Raw genomic sequence first — 13,525 nt, 5'->3', positions numbered from 1 at the left:
ACGCCCTTTTGGGGCGATTTCTGTCAGGTTCAGATTTGCCCCAAAATCTCCCATTGACACTAATGGTACGTACGTTTTTTTCGAAAATGATGCTCCCAATGCGTTTTCTATTAGATTTTATGTGCTCGCACAAGCAGCGTGCTTACGTCATACGCCTGTTGCGCTGCGCAAGTGTTGCCAGATTGGTTTTTAGTGCATTTTGGCGGGTTTTGAACATAATTTTGGGCTGGAAAATGCAACTTGCGCGGGAAATGTGTGAACATTCTATGAAGATGGCGGCGAGTGTTGAGTGCAACAATACTATAGCGTCTCTGAAAGAAGTTCCCTTTAGTCGTCGTACCAATGAGGAGAAAGCGGCAATCAAACAGCTAGGACCTCCTAGACCGAATTTAAACATCAAGCAAGTGTCTACGAAGGGGGAGAAGACCTACTCAAGAGGTTTTAACAAGAACTGGTGCCACCGCAAAACTTGGCTAGCTGGCTGTGATGTAGTCAATGCTCTTTTTTGCTCCCCTTGCGTTCTCTTCCACCCTGGAAGTAGCACAGCAGACGGTACAGTGATATCTGATATTTGAATTTACTAGGCAAAAGTTGTTTTTGTGTGTGTGTGTGTGTGTGTGTGTTTTACCAATGGCAGTTTAACATTGCCATGCTTGGAATATTTCAGTAGCCTCAAGTTCTCTCTGACTTGGTGTAAATTAAGCATATTTTCAGTTTTTATATATTATACAGTATGTGTTCATTGGAGCCAGCAGCACCTTACCTTTTTTCCAACTTGTTAAGCCAAGTTGCACTGACTACAAAACCTTGTGTAACCTTGTGTGTGTATATAGCTAAATAACTAAAGCCTTTTGTGTTCATCGGCATGCTTGTAATACTTTAAATTTCCTCTTAAGGCATGGCTTTCTGGAGGAATTCTTGGGGAAAAAAACTGCAGAATTTATTTAGAATTATTTGTTGTTAAAATGGTGCAATTCCATATAAAAAAACCCCACATAATTAAGCTGCACATGTTTGATGGTTATGCTTTTCTTCATCTTTTTCAAAACTTAAATAAACACTTGTTTTGGATTTATATCCTGCCACTTTAATTGCATTCTTTAGAATTGAAGAAATTAGAATATGTTTATAATTAAGAATTTGTGTCTACTTATTATAGAATACTGGAATAATATGAGAAAATAAATGAGTAATGTAATATTAATTGATTGTGATGCCAGATGTTTTGCTTTGAAGGCTTCACAATGAATCTTCCTTAGTTTTAGCCTGGCAAGCCAGACTAAATGTGAATATTTGCCACTTGTAGGCAAAAATATTTTTGGCCGCTAGGCGGGTGGGTCTAGTTTACTAGGCTACCTTAGTTTGCCACCTTTAACTTGTTCAGTGTTGCCACCTAGTGGAGAGAAGAGATATTGTCTATATTGATATCTGAATTTACCAGGCAAAAACAAGTTCGGCCAATTGATTTGCTACCTACGTCAATTTACTTCAGTCCTGTGGACATTTACGGTCCGTGTAGACATAACGGGGGAAAATTGCTCCCCCTGAAAAAAAATTCAGGAGCCGCCACTGCAGGAGAGGCTCAATGGGCTGGCTATGCTCTCTATAGAGCGCGAACTTGCAAAGAAGCTGGACTTCAATGACCTTATTGACGACTTTGCCACAGCAAAAGTCCGGCGCATTGCATTTCGCACCTGAATAGTTGCAGACTAAGGAAATGTTCAAACTGTAAATATGTTGAAATGTTGAAATAAAATGGTTGACTGTTATAATGGGCTTGGAATACCTGTTATTTAAGGGTTGGAGTGAATGGAGACTGTGAAAAGAGGGGTTGGGTGTGGGTGGTTGCTGTGTGGCGATGTGCGTGCGCGCGTGTGGGGTGGGGGTGGGGGGGCACTCAGATTATTTGGGGGGGGCCCACTCAGATTATTTTGTCCCGGGCCCAGCCAAAGCTGTCAACGGCCCTGCTCATCAGTTAAGATGTTTGCGTTCAGCCTGTGCCATGTCTATGATCTGTGAAAATGTTGGCATATTTTGGGATATATATCTCTCACACACAGTGGCATGCAAAAGTTTGGGCACCCTTACTGAAAATGTCTGTTACTGCGAATAGTTAAGTGAGCAGAAGATGAACTGATCACCAAAAGGCATAAAGGTAAAGACGAGACATTTCAGCGTTTTCTGCAAGATTTGTGTATTATTTTTGTTTTGTACAATTGGAGAGTGAAAAAAAGAAAAGGAACACCATGTGAAAGTTTGGGCACCCCAATACATTTGAGTTCTCAGGTAACTTTTACCAAGGTTCCAGACCTTAATTAGCTTATCGAGCTGTGGCTTGTTCAAATTCTTCGTTAGGAAAGGTCAGACGATGCAGATTTCAAAGCTGTATAAATTCTCTGACTCCTCAAACTTGTCCCTAAAATCAACAGCCATGGGCTCCTCTAAGCAACTCCCTCGCATTCTGAATAATAAAATAATTGATGCTCACAAAGCAGGAGAAGGCTACAAGAACATAGCAAAGTGTTTTTAGGTAGCTGTTTCCTCAGATTGTAATGTTATTAAGAAATGGCAGTTAACAGAAACAGCGGAGATCAAGGTGAGGTCTGGAAGATGAAAACTTTCTGAAAGAACTGCTTGTTGGATTGCTAGAAAGGCAATTAAAAACCCTGTTTGACTGCAAAAGACCTTCAGAAAGATTTAGCAGACCCTGGAGTGGTGGTGCACTGTTCTACTATGCAGCGACACCTGAACAAATATGACCTTCATGAGAGAGTCATCAGAAGAAAACCTTTCCTGCGTCCTAGCCACAAAATTCAGCGTCTGAAGTTTGCAAATGAACATCTAAGCAAGCCTGATGCATTTTGGAAACAAGTCCTGTGGACTGATGAAATCAAAATAGAACTTTTTGGCCACAATGTGCAAAGGTATGTTTGGAGAAAAAAGGGTGCCAAATTCCAGGAAAAGAACACCTCTCCAACTCTGAAGCATGCGTGTGGATTGATCATGCTTTGGGGTTGTGTTGCAGCCAGTGGCACAGGGCACATTTCATTGGTCGAGGGAAGCATGGATTTGAATAAATACCAGGAAATTCTGGACGCAAACATCACACCATCTGTAAAAAAGTTGAAGTTAAAAAGAGGATGGGTCCTACAATAAGACGATGATCCAAAATACACCTCAAAATCTACAATGGAATAGGGATGGCGAAAACTAAAAAAAAAAAAGCTTGACCGACCACCGAGCCTCATTAGCCGGTTAAAGTCGGTTAACCTATGAGTTTAAAATTCTAGAATTGGAATTATGAGAATCTATTCTAAATCTAACCGCGAGCATCCGCACATTCAGTCCCAGTCACTGCCCTCCACTCACATTACCATTTCTACAGCGCGAAACATTTAGTCAAACGCGGCACTGATGTCGAGGGGTTTGTATTGGAGCGGAGGACAAATGGCTCCAGCTTAGAGACAGTTTCAGTTGGCCATGATGGCGTTGAAAATAGTCAAGTGCTAGTAGCAGTACATAACATTCAGTGATGGGAATAACGGCGTGAAAATAAAGGCTGTTATGACGCCGGGTAATCTAATTAATTAGTTACAATCGTTATAACGCCGTTAACAATATCAACACGCCATTACTGCATGGTATTGAAGTTACTCTGAAGCTGTCACCGATTTGGCTCACAGACATAAAAGCTGTGTTTGTCACGCCCCCTCCAGACACCGCTGTCATTTCATTCTCTCCCCTTCCTTCCAAAAGTCGGCATCTGCGCCTTTAGTTTGTGTGGAGAGATATGATCTGCAATAACATGCATTGTTGGCTACAGACCGAAACATACTTTCAGAATGCACTGCACTGTAAAAAAAGAATAGTTGAGAATACTTGAAATTTCAAGGCAACAGTCTGCATTAAGAATTTTATGTTTTGCCAATGATGTGCCCATGATAATCCAAACTATGATAAAACTGTTATCTTTATTAAGAATTCTTAATTAAGTCAATTTTCAATTCCTCATTCTGCCAACATAGATTTCTCTTTTTGCTGAACAGTGGCATTCACAGTAGTACAAAAAGGCAATTGAGGTTATCAGACTTTTTTGGGGGGCTTTTTTCACCTTTATTTGGATAGGACAGTGTAGAGACAGGAAATGAGCGGGAGAGAGGGACGGGGAGGGATCGGGAAATGACCTCGGGTCGGAATCGAACCCGGGTCCCCGGATTTATGGTATGGCGCCTTATCCACCTGAGCCACGACGCCATACCCACAACGTGGGTTTTAAAAACTTTATTTCAATATTGAAGTTTTGTAATTGTGTAGAACAATGAAAAAAGGCATGTATAGTTTAATGATAAATTGTGATAACCTTGGGCGTGTCATGGCTCAGGTGGATAAGGCGCCATACCATAAATCCGGGGACCCGGGTTCGGTTCCGACCCGAGGTCATTTCCCGATCCCTCCCCGTCTCTCTCTCTCCCGCTCATTTCCTGTCTCTACGCTGTCCTATCCAAATAGAGGTGAAAAAAGCCCAAAAAAAATCTAAAAAAAAAAATTGTGATAACCTCAATTGCCTTTTTTGTACTACTGTGAATGCCACTGTTCAGCAAAAAGAGAAATCTATGTTGGCAGAATGAGGAATTGAAAATTGACTTAATTAAGAATTCTTAATAAAGATAACAGTTTTATCATAGTTTGGATTATCATGGGCATACATCGTTGGCAAAACATAAAATTCTTAATGCAGACGGTTGCCTTGAAATTTCAAGTATTCTCAACTATTTTTTTTACAGTGTGGCCAAGGCAGGACTAAACTCGATGTGCCTTCTAATAATAATTAAAAAAAAAAAAACAGAATAGTAATTTGTAAGCTAAAAAGTCTAGCCTGATACTTTATTTTTCACAAATACAGTCAACTTCTGTCAAGGGTCACACAAAAAAAACAGTTGTTCTTGGAAATACATAGGCTAACAAGTTAACAGGTTTACACAAGTTGAAATAGAAAACACTGTGGTCTACAAAATACCCCACTCCGAAAATCACTTTTCTTTCGCCGAGTGGCAGCTGTTTTCAACTGGGGCGGGAGGGCGGGACATGACTGAATGAGTGTTTCTGATTTGTCAGCTGTCGTCCTTACACCGCATGGCACGCCCCAAGCGTTTACAACACAGAATTCCAGGTTCTCCGCTCCAAAATTGGCAGCTTCAAAACGATTTTTTTTTTTTTTTTTTTACCGACAACCAAAAAAAAATTAACCGGTTGACGTTGATTCGGTCAAACGGTCATCGGTTAACATCCCTACAATGGAATACCTCAAGAGGCACAAGCTGAAGGTTTTGCCGTGGCCCTCACAGTCCCCTGACCTAAACATCATTTGAAAATCTGTGGATAGATCTCAAAACAGCAGTGCATGCAAGACAGCCCAAGAAACTTGTAGGACTGGAAGCCTTTTGCAAGGATGAATGTGTGAAAATCCCCCAGGTAAGAACTGAAAGATTATTAGCCGGCTACAAAAAGTGTTTACAAGCTGTGATACTTGCCAAAGGGGGTGTTACTAGGTACTAACCATGCAGGGTGCCCAAACTTTTTTGCCTCTGGCCCTTTTCCTTTTTTGTCATTTTGAAAATGTAAAAGATGAAAATAAATTGTTTTTGCTTAAAATGTAAAGGGAATGAGTCATCTTTAACTTAACGCCTTTTGGAGATCATTTCATCTTCAACTCGCTTAAGGCAGATTCTGCCATAACAGAGGCCAGTTAAGTCCCATCTCCTTAAATTGCTGAATTGATTATTTTGATCATTCTATTAAGTTTTTCTAGTAGCATTTGGGATCTTGGACATTCACAGTAAATTTTAGGACAGTAGTCCTGGTAACTAATTAATAAAAACCTGACATGACAGACATGCTAAATGACAATAGAAACACATCGGTTTCTATCATCAAAATCTGACAGACAAACTAATGTCGACCATCATATTCTGACAGACACTCTAGATCAGGGGTGGGCAATTATTTTTTCCATGGGGCCACATGAGAAACAGAAAATTTTGTGGCGGGCCGGACCAAAAGGCTGAACTAAATTCTGCATAATATTAATTGTATTTCTTTATATAAAGCAGTAATTAACATTGTTTTTACAAGCTGCTAAGACTGGTAAGAGTATGGAGAAAACGAGTTTGCCTTACAAAAGTCATTTATTCAATCAAATTTCCCAAAACAATGGTTAACAAAATATGAACGTTTGTACCTTTTTTTTTTTTTTTTTTTTTTTTCCAGTCACATTCAGCCCAAAACACAATAAAGACATCACAATATTGTCTTTCTACTCCAAATATCAAGCAAGATACATCATATGATAATAATGATGCCCACATTTGTAGTCTAATCACCTCATTTGGTCTTTTTCAGTTTTTCGAATCTGCTCTCCGCAAACTAAACACACGGCTTCATCTCTGACTTCAGTAAATAAATACTTGGCAGTCCGCGTTTTGTTGAAAGCCCTGCATTCGGCATCTACCTTTCTTCTTTTTGAGGACATTTTGGGGGCTAAAGTCTTCTTGTGACCTGCTCGCAACAACGTCGATTCGGTGTAGGTATCAGATCTACAGATCGGCTCGGGCTCCGGCGCCTGCTGGTGACGTCACGCTATGTGATTGGCTGGACCGTTTGCAGGATGACGTACAAGTTTGTGGTTGGTCTGGACAAATTACGGAAGTAGTTATCGTGGGATTAGGTTTCGTGGGATTTCATGTCGCGTGCATTGCGTTTTTGTTGAACACAACTTCAAAATAAAAGCAGTGCACATTCAGTCCATGCATGAGGTAAAATTAGAAAATACGTTTATTTTGTAATTTCTAATTAACCTTACGCAGGCCGGTCAGAATGAACCAAAGGGCCGGATGCGGGCCGTAAAATGCCCAGGTCTGCTCTAGATGACAATAGCAACAAAACTGTTTCTTACATTATTAATCTGACAAATTTAGTAATAATATTAAATACCTCATCACTAGAACCAAATAATAAAATAAAATATTGAAATAAAAAGAGAATTTATTTTCAAAATTGAAATAACAATAATTGTCAGAACAGTGACGATAGACACGACTGTGTCACTTTCGCGGGGAAATAACACATTGAAATGGCCTGTCGGCTGAAAGGGTCGCAAGCGGCTCGGATTTATCTCAACTTACGATGGTTTTCCTCCAGAAAAATGTAAATATGAATGCACAAATATATTCTCAATGTTTCTATCGTCAAAAATTTCTGTCGTCAGGATAGCTGACTGAAAATCTTACCTTGATTTATTTGATGAAATCTAGCTGTCAGAACTCCAAGTCTTGCCCGGAAGTAAATGTCTGCTGTCACAAAAATCATGCGCAGTAGAATTTCCTCTTTGCGTCAGTCAACATGTGCGTGGTGAGGGCTTGAGTTTTGCTATCGTCAGGTGCATTTGACTGACAGACTGACGATAGCATTTTTTAAAAATAACTGTGGGCTTCTCTCGTGAACGAAATAGTTTTTTCGCTGTTAATCTATTTCAACTCTATCTGTTGACACCCAAACATTATAAAGCCTGCTTCCACACGATAACTACCAAAGATCCATAATGGCCGAGTCTATCGTCAGGTCATCTGACAGAAATTCACTGACGATAGCAACAGGGATAATGAAAGGGATTTTTAAAATGGGAGTTATGTCTGTCAGATATGTCAAAGAAATAGAACTTTATTCTTTAAAAATCTTTTCTTGATGTACTCAGTGTATTTTTAAATGACGTGCTGTTTTAGAAGACCAAATACCATATTTTCAATCTTGAAAATATTACCTCACTGAAAAAAGGACAAGAAAAATTTCTTATTTTGTGGGCAAGTGGTTAATGGATCCAGTTACGGTAGAATCTGCCTTAACTGTTTAGTCACAGCAATTTTGACCAGGGTGCCCAAACTTGTGTGTATGTATATAATAGTTTCCAACTTTTCTCTCTAGGATCCCTGACCGAGTGCTACGATGAGCTTGGCAATCGCTACCAGCTACCCGTCTACTGCTTGGCACCACCTGTCAATCTAATCACTGAGAGGAGCGAAGAGGAACCTGTATCAGAAAACGCAGACACACAAACGGCCCCCAAAAAGGAGTTCCAGCTCAAGGTGCGCCTCTCTACAGGCAAAGACGTACGTCTCAGTGTCAACATGGCTGATCCGGTTGGCTTGCTGAAGAAGCAGCTGCAGGCCCAGGAGGGCATCGAAGTGGCACATCAGCGCTGGTTCTTCTTTGGCAAATTGCTAACAGACAAGACACGCCTTCAGGACACCAAGATCCAGAAAGACTTTGTCGTCCAGGTCATCGTGAACCAGGCTAAACATTAAAGCCAGAGAGGACCAAAGAGTGCAGAGAACATGGGAAACGTACAGAGCTGTTTGTGCTTTTCTTTTTCAGGAAAACAAAATGCTGAAAGAAGAAGAAGAAGAAGAAAGGGACAGCTAGCATGTGATTGTTTCCTCTGCACTCCACAGCATAAGCATCTTTTCTCTGCCTATTTTGTCTTGTTTTTGTTTTTACTTCCAAAAATAGTAGCAAAGAAGAATGATGGATGTCATGTGCTGCTTCTACTACAAAAATCTCATTGTTTGGAGTCTGACCATCACTGTACCTTGCTGGAGCCATAAGCTGGTCCTGTTTCATTTGGACAGGGTTTCAAACGGTGAACTTCTCTTCGTGTGACCTCCACTTAAGAGCCTCTTTGAAACTCGCCTGGTGAAACGTGATCGTAGAGAGAAAGTGAAAAAATGGGTATTGATTTGAAAGAGTAATGTCTATGCTGGCTTGAGCAAAGTGCCAATCTATGTCAGGCTTTCGGGGGGAAGCACATAATCTCTTGATTGATTCTGGAAAGGCCTAATATTCAGAGGATTGTGTCGACCCATACCTCAGTGCTCCTGCTCCAGATGATATCTCAAGGCTTATATTTCTTCTTTCAGTATACCTGGGTTTTTTAGAATACAGGAACTTGAGCTTAATTTGCACACTTGCTTCTACGTCTAAGCGTCTGTGTATCGTGCGCCTTTTAAAGGAGGGAAAAAAATTCTTGTCTGCTACTTGTTTTTGAGGTGTGCCTGTGTGTTGGCTTTAAGGCCAGCATCTGCAATATAAATTATTATTTTTTTTTTAAATAGTGGCTGGCCCCACAAATGTAACTTCGAACTCGTATCCCATTCAAAATTCAGAGCAAAGGCACAATTTTACTATGCAATTTCTGCTTGTAAGAACTACAGAGAGAACTTTCAGTTCACTCACTTGCCCGTGTCTGTAGTCCGTGTGTATGTCTCTACTTGGCATATAGATGTATTTTAATATATGCTTTATGGACAAAGTACAGATTCGTACATGTTGTAAATGCAGTCTAAAACACTCACTAAAGAGATTTATGAAAGGGTTTCTCGTGATGTAATACATCCTATTGGCTGAACAGTAAAGGCTTCACTAACATACGAAAATTTATTACGTTTTCAAAATGCGGACTGTTGAGTCGAGAATACAGTACCTGTCAAAAGTTTTTTAGTCGGTTTTGATTATTTTCTACATTGTAGAACAATACTGAAGACATCAGAACTACAGAATTACGCATTAAACAAAAATACCATTTACCTTATTGACACTTAACTAGTTTCATGAGGTAGTCACCTGGAATGCTTTTCAGTTAAAGGGCATATTCTGGACCAATTTCAGGTTTTTTTTTTTTTAATATGAAAGTATGTTCCTTTACACACTCATCCAGAAGGGTAATTTTGCACAAGGCCGTCTGTCTACAGCAGAAAAAAAATAAAATAACAAAACACGTCTGGAAAAATCCTAAGGGAGTCTGGAGCCAGATTCGTGACGTTACGTGCGGAAGCGCCAGCAGGCTGTGCGAGCTTTGCACGGTTTCAGTGCACAGCCTGTGTAGCCCAAGCGCTCCCGTTTCTCTCTCATTGGGAAACGATGAGTACTAATCCCATCAAGATTGGTGTTGCTACACCCTCCTACGATACATCTGTTAACCATTTTAATAATTACGTGATAACGTTGAAGAAATTTGCAGAAAACCACCAGGTCGTTTTCTCATAAACAAACCAGCGCTGGCGTAGGATTCAGAGGGAGGCGTCCCGCACGCGACGTCACGAAAATCAATGTTTGCCGGGAAATCCAAACGCCAAGTTTTTTCAGAGGCGGACCAATTCGCCTCAAACGGCTCGATTTCAACTGAATTTTTCTGGTATTGCACAAGGTAAAAAAATTGCAGAGAATGCAGAATGTTACAGATATTTGACCAAAGTTTAATATAAAATAGGAGAATTACACTGATCTTGCTCCTGAATTTACCCGTGATATGCCCTTTAACAGGTATGCCTCATCAAAAGTTAATTAGTGCAATTTCTTAAAAGAAAAAACATCGAATTAGGAGGTATGTCCAAACTTTTGACTGGGATTGTTCACTTCGTTTTACTGGTACAGCTAGGAGAATTTAAAAAAAAAAAAAAAAAACATGTTGGGGGAGCTCTGCTTTAGCCATGTCTCTACTAGATGTCATTAGATGCTAACTTAAATGAGCAGAATAATAGTTGCAGAGAAAAACCAGCAGTGTAGAGGTGTTGGGTGGGTGGGTCGGGTTTTAGAAGAAACAAAGCACCAGTATTTGGCCAAAAGCAAAACGCCCCTAGATGTGGACGCGTCCTGAGGATGAATCCGAGGGCAAAATTTCAACTTTTTCCTGTAACTTATCAGATTAGTTACCCCATTAGGCCATTGGTTGAGGGTAAGTTTTAGAAACACACAGTACAATAAGCCAAAAAAATTATTATTATTATTTTTAAATGAGGTTAGTGAAGGGGTGCATAGGCTTGTTTTTTGGCTGGCCGTGGAGCATCTTTTTTAGTGTTAAAACCCTTTAAGGCTCCCAGCTCACTGCCTCCATATGGAAGGACCTTATCTATGATCATTTCTACTTGTTTTCATCTCTCAAACTGTGTTCTTTAAGAGAGGTTTTAATTTTTTTTAATTAATTATTAGGATGACACTAGATAATGAATGAATGAAATTTTTTTTTTATTTCGAACATGTATAAAAAATGTATGTAACTATTTGTACATACAAAAGAAAGAAAATGAAAAAAGTGACAAAAAAAGAATAAATAAAATAACATAAAGAGCTAATACATTACAATACACCGCACATTGTTCGAAAAAGGAGTGGGAAGAAGTACAATAGTTTTTTTTTTTTTTTTTTTTTTTTTAATTTCCCACCCCTTTTTAACTACCCCGAAATCCAAACTACATTAATAAAAACAAAACCGTTATTCCGTGATCTCGAGAAAACAGCTGAGAAATGGTTCATAATGAATTGGATAGGTCTGATGTATCCGAGTAAAGCTAGGGTTGTCTCTTTGGGTTGTGAGCCCCCCCCCCGCCCAAACTTTATTCCCCCTTGCCCCAAACACGCAACCTCAGAATGTGCAATACAAATCTACTGTACTACGACAGTACAGTTACTGCCTAATGAATAAGGCACTGCCCTATCCTACTGAATCACCGCCTCTTCATAAACCTGTCGTCATTAGTCCTTGTTGTTGTTGTAGGGTTTTTTTGTTTGTTTTTAAGTTATAAGAAGTGGAGGATCTATCTGTCTGAGGCTGTTGTGTTGACTGTGACCTCTGGCTTGCTGTTAAAACAGGTCTGATGGGTTCCTCACAATAAACAGAATCCAAGACCCTCATGTTATGACAACAGACCTAAAAGCTTCGGAGTTGTTTTTTTTTTTTTTTTTGTGTGTGTCTTGGTTTTTTTTTTAAATAAACTAGTCACCATTGTAGATTGTTGAGCAGTAACTACCTTCTTTAAGGTTTCAGTTATTGAAATAAAAGGATGATTGGGGATTTTGTACGGAAGCCAAGAGAGGCCCTTCATATAATCCTTTTTTTAATTCACCTTGTTATCCCGAGATAACGACATAATTAATTCAGGATCTCGAGAAAACAACACAACTAATTCGAGATCTCGAGAAAACAAAACCGTTATTCCGAGATAACGACGTAATTAATTCAGGATCTCGAGAAAACAACACAACTAATTCGAGATCTCGAGAAAACAAAACCGTTATTTCGAGATCTTAAGAAAACAAAACAATTAGTCTGTGATCTCGAGTAAACAGCTGAGAAATGGTTCATTCAGGTGCGCCAACAGACTTGTGATATGCTGACTTTGGGGCTATTTCTCATTCTGTATAGACGCAACTTTGGTCATTAGAATGTCTGGAATAATCGATCACCTAATAAGGCGAGATCACGGAATAATTGTCTTGTTTTCTCGAGATCACGGAATAACGGTTTTGTTTTCTCGAGATCTCGAATTAGTTGTGGTGTTTTCTCGACATCCTGAATTAATTATGTCGTTATCTCGGGATAACAAGGTGAATAAAAAAAGGATTATATGAAGGGCCTCTCGCGGCTTCCGTAATTTTGGATATTGTTTAATGTTTTATAATCATATGTGGTACCACGTTGGTGTTGATTTGTTAAAAATGAAGTGTAAATGCAGTAGAAAGATGTGAGCTGATCAGAGAATGTCTGTCTGTCTATCTAGAACAGTCCATGAAGGATGCATGTTGGACACGTACACCTGCATTTTTATGATCTTTTTAGCCTCCGTGAATTCTTGCGCAAGAGGTAGCTCACAAGCATACTTGGTTTTTAAGAACGTTGTATTCCAAACAGTCATGTTCCCTCTTGCATAGATTCTGCTCGTGGTTGACGTATGATTGTATGGCCTGTGGGAGGATCTGCTGTCCTGCTCTTCGACAGTTCTGAAATCTCTTAGCCGACGAGGTTGAACACGCTCCACGTTGAAAAACTGAAGGAGCTGCTTTATAAAGCCATGGATTACTCCTCTCTGTTTTCTTGACCGCTTCTGCAGAGCAAGTTTGAAGGCCTACTTCCCCTTACAAGCACCCAAAACTACCCAGAAGCCATCGTTCTCTTCAGGAGCCTGCTGTTGTTTTGGGAAGGAGGGGAGAAACTTAAATTTTCAAGACTTTTCTAAATCTCAGATGAATATCTGTATATTGAGAATTTAAATGTGTATGTGGTATAGAATGTTTACACGTAAGCATCACTTTGTGATCATTTATAAGCCTTTTCTTCCTCACAGATTATTTTAAGTATCAATAAAATCACTCAAAAAAGAACTATTTTGTCTTTTTTTAAGTGGTAGAACAGCTATTGCTGTCTTTCCTTAGGCATACTTTTGGATAATGGTTATGTTCTAATAGTCCTATATCCTTTCCTAACCTCTTTTCCTTGATTGAAAACATGTCAAGTAAAAGCGTGACAGAGAATTCGTAAGGATGTTGGAAAAAGACAACTGCGGTGCTAAGAGCCCCACATCGATGTGCCGAAGTATCTTCGCCTGTGCAGTCTTGGTGTTGTTTCATGCAGGCTATATAAATGACATGGTGAAAAACATTCCTTCATTACCAAAGTTGGAATTGAAATAACAAAGGAATG

At 39.6% G+C, this 13,525-nt stretch overlaps 1 protein-coding gene across 3 annotated transcripts in view; it reads left to right on the top strand.

The window, feature by feature from the left end:
• The window catches only part of ubtd1b (ubiquitin domain containing 1b), a 102,000-nt gene extending 88,794 nt beyond the window's left edge, over positions 1–13,206 (top strand). For all 3 annotated transcript variants that reach the window (XM_060939504.1, XM_060939505.1, XM_060939506.1), the window contains exon 4: positions 7,978–13,206. In XM_060939504.1, the coding sequence (XP_060795487.1) occupies positions 7,978–8,357 (380 nt within the window). In that variant the 3' untranslated portion in view covers positions 8,358–13,206. The remainder of the gene's footprint in view (positions 1–7,977) is intronic.
• Positions 13,207–13,525: the final 319 nt, after the last annotated feature.

The sequence above is a fragment of the Neoarius graeffei genome, chromosome 14 (genome assembly GCF_027579695.1).
Source record: "Neoarius graeffei isolate fNeoGra1 chromosome 14, fNeoGra1.pri, whole genome shotgun sequence".
NCBI classification, from domain to species: Eukaryota; Metazoa; Chordata; class Actinopteri; order Siluriformes; family Ariidae; genus Neoarius; species Neoarius graeffei.
The sequence above is the reverse complement of the archived record's forward strand: the minus strand, read 5'-3'. Positions and strand labels throughout refer to the sequence as shown.